The sequence below is a fragment of the Azolla caroliniana genome, unplaced genomic scaffold (assembly GCF_043228905.1).
Source record: "Azolla caroliniana isolate FFs.n. ecotype wild unplaced genomic scaffold, voAzoCaro1.0.p SCAF_5, whole genome shotgun sequence".
Lineage (NCBI taxonomy): Eukaryota > Viridiplantae > Streptophyta > Polypodiopsida > Salviniales > Salviniaceae > Azolla > Azolla caroliniana.
The window spans coordinates 5,636,660-5,645,997 of NW_028230440.1; the positions used below are offsets into that span (position 1 = coordinate 5,636,660).

The 9,338-nt window shown below is 38.7% G+C and overlaps 1 protein-coding gene and 1 non-coding gene across 2 annotated transcripts; one reads left to right on the plus strand and one right to left on the minus strand.

Annotated features, from left to right (window-relative positions):
* Positions 1-208: 208 nt before the first annotated feature.
* On the plus strand, positions 209-281 carry TRNAA-UGC (transfer RNA alanine (anticodon UGC)). The gene has a single exon. It is a non-coding gene; the product is annotated as a tRNA-Ala (tRNA).
* Positions 282-649: 368 nt separating this feature from the next.
* Positions 650-3,184, minus strand: LOC147863882 (uncharacterized). Its single transcript, XM_087320065.1, has one exon. It carries the CDS (start codon positions 2,614-2,616, stop codon positions 901-903), a length of 1,716 nt encoding a protein of 571 aa, XP_087176191.1. The 5' UTR covers positions 2,617-3,184; the 3' UTR covers positions 650-900.
* Positions 3,185-9,338: the final 6,154 nt, after the last annotated feature.

Consider the following 9,338-nt stretch of genomic DNA (forward strand, 5'->3'; position numbering starts at 1 on the left):
ACTTTCGATGAATGGGTAAATACCCCATTTTTGTTGTAAACCAATTGTCTCATGGGCCAAGTTTGGTCTTAGAAGACCTTAATACGACTTTCTTTCTTTCTCTCTCTAAGAAAAGTTCTCAAAGTTGTCTCTTTTGGTGTCATATGTCATATTTTAGAGGGATAATATTCTTGTGTTTTATTAATTTATTTAGCGAAAGTTTATAAATGGGGATGTAGCTCAAATGGTAGAGCGATCGCTTTGCATGCGATAGGTAGCGGGATCGATGCCCGTCATCTCCATGAGAGGTAATTTTACCTCATTAATAATGCTCAGTGAAATTTTCTCTGGGAGCGAGAATTGGCCTCAAATAATGTTATGAAGAGATTCTTTGCTATTGTCTCTCTCTCTATCTCTCTCGGGCATTTTCATCCTGATTTTCTCAGCCTTTTTTTTTACTTCAATGAGAGAAAGTATCATCAACAGGAAATCAGAAGGCTTTTCTTCTACTTCTTTCCATGTTTTAGGTCCTATGGACAGACCCGACCACATTGATATATCTGTTCGTGAGATTGATAAATTAACCAAAAGACAAAGGACATGATGATACCATGAAAAGAGATTGAATGAATGAACTTCTGAATCATCACATGTGGAAGAAAAAAGGTAGTTTTGATTGAATTGCAATAGACACAGAGAGGCCTTCCATTTCATGACAAAATATTATACATTCCATACTTAAAACCATATATATCTTCTCTCAATTTTATTACTATCCCTCTCAACACACAAACATGATGATGATGATGTAAGTAATTCCTTTTGGGATCTCAAAGTGCAAATCAAAGGGGGGCAACTATATATACATAGGTGCTGCAAAAAAGCAGAAAGAAAAAGCACAAAAAAAAGACATGGATGGGATCATCCCCTAAAGAGTCCCCATAGCTTGCCATGTTCAAGCCTCTCCAATAGCTTCTTTGCTCCGAATGTCTCCGATGATGTCTCGGCCAATTTCACGAGATATCGGCAAGCTCCCGCTTCGATCATCTCCTTCCGGCACTTCTTCTTGCCGACCAACCACCCAAGGGCACATACCGGAAACTTCTTATCGATGCTCTCGTTGCTCGGGTCAAGAAGAAGCACCATCTTTTGTATGCTCCTCTCCTCACCGCAAAAGGCCCTCCGGTTGGAGCCGACCGAGAGGAGGCCCGAGACCGCGCGGGCCGCGAGCTCCTGGGTCGTGCTCGTCTTGCCATCAAGCATCCTCACGAGGGGAGGTATGCAGCCCGCCTCGCCCAACACGCGCGCCAATTCTATGGACTTGGCGAGATGGCAGACGGCCGAGGCCGCAAGCACTTGCTCCGTGAGGAGGCCGCTCCCGAGGGCTCTCACGAGCCGGGGTAGGAAGCCCGCGGCCAGCAAGAGTTCCACATTGGCCGTGGATGAGGCGAGGTTCGTCAAGGCTCCCATGGCCACTTCTTTGCCCTTGGGGGATTGGACATTGTCATAGTACATGAGAAGGGCGGGCGTGGCTCCTTCTTGGATGGCCGCCTGCCGAATGGGCTCATCTGAGGAGCACAAGAGTTGGATCCCCTCGCACGCGCACTCTTGTGCGAGAGGGGTTCCCGAGTTCACGAGCCCGACCAGCACGGGCACAGCACCCTCATCGGCTAGGGCTCTCCTGAACTCCGGTGATGAGCACGCGAGGTTCCGGATGACCCCGGACGCGGCTGATCGTGCCACGGGAGTCCCGGTCCGGCATATCTCGAGCAATGCCGGGACGCCACCATGGGCGAACACGGCGCGGACATTCTCGGGCCTAGAAGTGAGGTTGCCGAGGGCCGATGCCGCCTTCTCCTTCGCGTGGGGGCTACTAGTACCGGACTCTAGACCCCGGACGAGGGGTGCGAACACGCCCTCGGACACGAGGAGCTTCTCGCAGCTCTCGACTTCGGAGAGCCGATGGATAGCGCTCAAAGCCTTCTCCCGGATCATCGGGGCCGCCATGGCTCCCGAGGCATTGAGCATGTGAACTAGGGCTTGGACACCGCCTTCTTTGGCGACCACGAGCACATTCTTGTCATCTTCATCCATGAGCAGAGCCAGGCCGTCCATGGCCTTGTACTTGGATTCGGGGCAGCCCATCTCGAGGCGGGCAAGTAGATCCTTCACATTCCATCTCACGCTCTCCCTCGCAGCCAATCCCCCCGCCTGCGCCGAATCCTTCATCATTTTGGTCCTCAGAAGGAGCTGGCATTCCTGCAGATGCATCTCTAGCTTCATGGACAGGCCATCCAAGCTGCTCTGCATCTGGAGCTTCCCTCCGAATGCTTCTTCTTCCAGGCATCGTTCTGACAGATCCCGTGTTTCAACCAGGCTCTTCACCATGCTCAGCAGAAGCTCGTTGCAGGTGGAGACGTTATTATTGATCGTAGTTGTGGTGGTGGTGGAAGAAACGTAGCTCTTCTCCAGCTCCATGATGTGATGTGGGAATTGGTCTAATCTCTTCCTGATGGCTCCCCATCTGCTGCTAAATACCTTCACCATCGCCGCTTCCGGAATGGCCAAATCCACCAAATCCCTCACATGCTTCAGCAGCTCGGATGTGGTTTTACATCCTGATACCAATTCCATCATACCACAATTGATGACCAAATGTGTGACTTACAGTGATTGAATCAGTAGAGCGTGAGCAACCTTAATCTTCTTCCAAGATTTTTTTGTTTTTTTAAGTGCTCACATTTCTTTTAACAAGAATCATGAACCTTTTTTCCAATTCCATCTTCCTGATTCCCACTGGACTCGGGAGATGAACCTGTACAGTGAAATTGAAGCATGTTTTGGGTCGAATTTTAACAAACAAGAGTTAGAATGAGAGGGTAAAATCTGACAGAATGATTATGGTGTAGAATAAACACCGTTTGTTTGCAGAGAAAACTGTTAAGAAACACACAGGGAGCAGAGAATTAAGGTTTCTGTTCTGTGCTCCGAGTGTGAGTGTGTAGGTATGTAGGTATGGTGAGCTCGGTAGGTAGGTCTCCTTCTTCTCTTAATATTCAGACAGTGAAACAGATCATAGTTTTTGATTATTCTTACTCGTAAGGGGCAGAGAGAGAGAGAGAGAGAGAGAGAGAGATTGCTCAAAAAAACTGAGATTACACAGAGAGAAATCCCTGTTTTTTGGTTATCTGTAGTGCAAACTGAGGAGAAGCAAAAAGAAGAAGAAGAAGAAGAAGAAGAACAGAGAAAGAAAGATGTCTAAAAAGTTAAAAACACAAAAAGGAAGAAAACTGATATTAATTAATATGTATGTTCCAGTTAATTACAGATATATCGCACCCAACCCTCCAACTTGCTATACATATATGATTATATGAATATCTATGTATGTATGTATGCATGTATACATGTATGTATGGATATGTATGGGAGTATGCATGCATGCATGTATGTATGTATGTATGTAAGTATGCATGTATGCATGTATGTATGGATATGTATGGAAGTATGATTGCATGCATGTATGTATGTATGTATGTATGTATGTATGTATGTATGTATGTATGTATGTATGTATGTATGTATGTATGTGTGTGTATGTATGTGTGTGTGTGTGTATGTATGGATATGTATGGGATATGTATGTATGTATGTATGTATGTATGTATGCTATATATGTATGGATGAATGTATGTATGTATGGATATATATGGGAGTATGCATGAATATTTGTATATATGTATGTATGTGTATACGTACGTACATATGTAGGTATGTATGTATGTATGTATGTACGTACGTACGTATGTAATGTAATGTATGTGGAAATATGTTGTCGAGCTATCATGTCCTCTATCTATGTGACATGATCACCATCTCAAGAGTTCGACCTCTCGATTGGCATCGACACTCTTAAGCCTTTGCCTGCTCTAAAAGCTCCCATGGGCTTCACATCAAAACAGTTGAAAACTAAGCATCGTACATACGCACACGCACATGCACATTCCTAAGTCTTTCGTGATAAGAGATGACACATTCCTAAGATGTTTGTAATACGAAATTACACGTTTTGTCTTCCTTTTCAATCTTGTTATATCGAGATAATGCATCACAATTGTCTAGAGCTAGTATAGTGGATCAAACTCTGATTGTGAAGATCCGCTTGGGTTGCTGCATTGCCTCTCTGAATGGAGCAATTGAGTCTATTGTTTTGAGTAGATAGATAGAAATGTTATTATTAAGTGTTTTTAAGGACGAAAATGTTTTGTAAAGTTAGGGGAGCATACTTTTTATTAGAATTTGTGGATGTTGTAATGTGTTTTTGACTCAATGTTTTTCTCTTGTTGCCCTTTCAAGTTTCTAGGATAAATAACTAAAGAAATCATAGGCAATGGATGCATCACATATTGTTATGCACAAAATGACTTATTTAACCCCTCCTTGATTAGGCAAAGCGGATATAACCCCAAGTTTCAGAAGTGGCATTTGAGACTTCTGTAAGGCATTTCTCACGAGTGAAGGGATGTGCTTCTTCACTTTTCTTGAATGCCAACTAAGTAATGAGCAAGCCCTATGGGAAATTGCTAGGCCTAGAACCCCACCTAAAGTCTCATCTTTGAAAATATTGCATTGAAATAAGGATCAAAATTTAGAAGTTCATTTCTCTATTTATTTATTTATTTTCCAAAAAGTTCATTTCTCTATTAGTAAATGAGACAAACACCTTGAGTAAATAGTGGCATTATTCAACATATAATAAAATGAATCAATATTAACTCATTTTTATAATGATGAATGCTTTCATCTCTCTCCTTCTCCTTTTGTCTCACTCTTCATACATGCATTTCTTTGAGTTTTTTTATATGGCTAAAAACCATTCTATATTACTTTCAACCCCTCTGAACACAATAGTGAGGGCCCTAGGTGTGGACAATCAACAATTCTTCATGAGTGAGGGATATCTCAAGCAAGTCTGAAAATGAGTTGGTGAGAATTAAGTACATTTCTTAAAATGCTAGAAATCCCAAGGATCGTAAATCATTTTCTATATCAACGAAGGATGCGACAACTTGATGGTGACTTATGACATTTTACCTTGATTTGAGACGTTATTCGAGGCTAATTCTTGAGAATATTATCAGAGTTTGCAAACTTATATAACCTTGAAAGTTGCTTCGAAGGCCTCATAAAGTGTGATGAACATGAGTGTGGTCCCATAAGACAAAACCATTGATTGTGGAAGATGTGGGGGTGACTAACTTCTTGAGATTGTACAAAATTATGTCATGTGGAGAAGCAATGAAAGTGATTTAGAAAGCCGTTTCGATGAAAAGTATGGTCACGATAGCGTGATTGTTTGCACTTTTTTTTGTTGAGCAACTGTCTAAATCTTAATGGCTGTTTTCACACATGAACATTGGCTTTTCTTTTCGTTTATCTCACATGAAGTTGATAACCAACATGCTGTGCACATCAAACTTGACTAAACACAAAAGCGCACACACACCAATCTTAATGAAACCATTTTGTTCATCTACGTCCATAGTTCAAAGGGTCAATGATTTTTATTAGCTTTTAAACTTGAACCTCAATGTTTTTTTCTCGCTCATTTATCACCATGGTTGTAATTTTAGAGTAATCCACAAAATAATCCAAAGTGACCTCTGGTAAAATAAAAAAATGCACAAGAAAAGTATATTACTTGACAACATTACTTAGCTCTGGCAATGACACCATATCCCATGTCACAAATACAAGAAGAAACAATATGTTTGTCTTGTATGCAAGATGCTAAAACATATGCTAGTAAGTCTTACTAAAGGTTTGGTTTTTTATAGATTGCACTTCATGAATGTAACCTTTTGACATTTTTAGCCTTATCCACCAACATAGAGACTTAGATGTTAACATACATTTCTCAAGGGTACCTATTTGGTCGAGGATCTAGTCTTATTTACCATTCAAATAAGGGAGTGCATGAGGTATGGAATCAACCCCATAACAGTCAGGTAACAACTTGTTTGTTGTTTCCTCATTCAACAACATTAACCATTTCTAAACATTTATGGGATAAAGTAATTGAATCTATGCATAAGTTTTATTACGTGTATGTTTCAAATCTAAGGCAAATCATGCATGCGAAGCTAGGTGATTTCAAATTTACATTGTTTCATCACTACATGAATGAACTGACATATCCTTACTTAAGGTAAAAAAGAACAACATTGCCCTTAAAGGAGAATGTGAAACCATTGGACTTATATAGTCATTAGAAAGTGTAACTAAAACCCTATTTAGTGAAGGGCTATGCATAGAGCCTTAAAGACTGCAAGCTCAATCTAAATCAATGTTTCTAACCATATGCTTGTTGTAAAATATTCATGTATTACTTTGGACAATCAAATCAACATGCGCATACCTTACTTTCCATAAGTATAGTTAACTGTAATAATTTCTTTCGAAACAATGGCTTACAACAACCCAAAGGTGGAAAACTACAACTAGAAGGCATTGTGAACAAATTGTATTATATGGTGCAAAAGAAACAACCAAATAATAAACAACTTTATTTCTGCAAAACTTTGTGCAAAAGTTCCTTGGGATGCTAAAGATGCTTCCAAATATAATCAATGGGATGAGAATTATCTCCATGTGTGTGTGTGTGAGAGATTATCAACGTTTATTAGAGATTGATTATTATCTATGGGATGGGATCGAGCAAATTGCAAGGATTGACTTGGTCTTTTTCAATTTTAGTTCAATACACAAATGTTTATTGTAGTTTAGGAGAAAAGATATATGCAATAGCAAAGATTTTAACATATAAGTTATAACCTTGAACATTCCCTAATAGCTTCTTGGTACGGTAAGCCCATTACGAGAAAATTTCAATGAGACCAAAGACGTAAACATGTGCAATTGAGCAGGATAGGGGTGAGATTCAAAGGTGCAAATATATGAACATATACATACAAGAAGGAAAATGATATTGAAGTTGGTAGATTTAACTACTAGATGTAATGTTACGTTCACTCTAAAGTTTAAACATGTATATATTTACTTTGATAATAACATATTAAATTTTTTCCTTTGATACCAATTTTTTCCTTAGTCTTAAAACTATTGATTTAAAGTTTAAACAACCGAAGAACTTTATTTTGAATGCCAAGTAAATGAAAACATGATGCGAAAGAAACAATTGAAATATTATCAACATCTTTACTTGAAAGACGCTATGAGCACAAGATCATTAGGAGCATTACAAGATATTTCACAACTTACAATATATAATATGTTTCTAGATGTTACATGCCAAGACCTAGATGATGAAGTTCAATATCTTAACAATCTAGTCCCATGATGTCGTGTACTATGTAAAAATGGTTTAGTATGTCGGCATACAAGAAGAGTGCATTGTATTTTGCTAACAGAGGTTATTTTCTATCTATTGAAAATTTTAGACCACCTAAGTACAAGGCCACGAGACTACTTTTCGTCCTACTTAAATAATCGCAATACATAATGTTCTACCTCTTCATTTGAACCCATTGGAATGTCATTTGAGAGTTAAGACAAAACCGCTCCTTATGTATATGGTTCACAACATGGTGAATGAGAATCTCCACATTTTTAATTAAACACCTACAAAGATACATATATAAGTAAATGGTGTCCAACCAGGCAATCTATTTATTACTCCATACTAATGAGATCTCACTTATATGCATGTATTTGTTTGAATAACTCTAATGTAATGGATATTGGATCCCTTCAACTTTTATGCAATATTAAAAGGCTCCTGGTCCTCCGATAGGCACATGTTTTTCAGATTTCACAACACAAAGTTTGCTGAGCACACATGCATTGTTATCAAACTCAATTTGTAATGTTGAAGGTGTAGCTTTTTCCTAACATGTTCGTTTGACACAAAGTCTTAAATGTATTGAATCGGGGTGTTTGTTGTGAGATTTTTGTATTTCTAGTTGTTGGTGAGGTTGTTCCCTAAAGAGGCCAAAATAGGTAAAAGTATTGACATGCGTCAATTAACACCGACATGGAGCATGACCAAAAAAGCCCAAAAGCGTTCATATGACTGTATCAAATGGTGGTTTAGAAAGAGAAAAAAAAGACCATCACCATTATGCAAAAAAGGTCACCCTACAAATGGAAAGACAAAAAAACTTAGTTGAGGAAGTTGATTGAGTCAACTTTTTGGTAATATTTGGGTCTTGCAGTGCCTCAATTTACTAGTAACCAATTGTTATGCAAGATTGATATGAAATGTGCAAACACTAATTCTTTATAGTAAAACATATGGCTACCCCGGTTCTCCAAAAAAAACCTCTAAATAATGATTTGCCGAATAACTTATTCATTTATTCACATTGTCACTTGACATTATATGCAAAAGCTCCCTTTTTTCTTTCTTTTACGTGTAATGTGATTTTTCAAAATGGCTATTTTCTCATCTTCTAGGGAACCACCCAATCTTGAATGCCTTCTCCCACTTGGCATACATATGATGATGGTTATTCTAGGGATACTAAATTTTTATGACTTAGTTGATGCAACGGGGATGACCAAAGAAAGGTCCTTTTGGTTGTGATAATAAAAAGTTTTAGAACTTACCTATTCTAAAATAATATAGATGTGTCCCATATGTACACGAACAATCCCTTTTAAGTAGAGGAAAATAGCTTGTAAAGTTTTCCAATGTATGTATTGTGCCGCAACATCTTCGATGTTTGGCCGAAAGTTGGTATGTTCCAAGTTCAATATATTGAAGAACTAATCACTTCCCAAAAATACAATGTGGTCTATACATCTAATAGTATAAAAGCCACGAAAAAATATCGAGTGTGTAGAAACTATTGACATTTCTACCTTAAGAATTTGTACCCATAAAATAACACATTCTTGGAGACACTGCTATATATTATTTAAAGTATCACCCAATTTGCTTCCCGAGAACATTATGACGGTACCCATAATGTTACATGTTGACTCCAATGCTCTATCGCAACTTATTGTTGACAATTGTAATGTCTTCTTTAAAATCATTGATTGCCAATATTATAGCTTTGCCTCCTAGTGAGGCAATGCTAAATTGGTAATATTGTTTTGAGAACCTTAATTTGAAATGGGAAAAGCTTTCATAAATCAAACAAGTTTCAACTCTATTTCATACATTATAGAGTTAGGATCACATCAACAAGCCATGGATCTCTTGCATTTCGTGGATGTAAAGGTTTTATAAAAGTTATATGCATATAGGTTTTGAGGAATGAATGTGGTATTTTGGGCATGTGATGGGCGGAGTAGGTAGTAAAGTAAGAAGGGTTGGCCATTGTGTGTTAGTG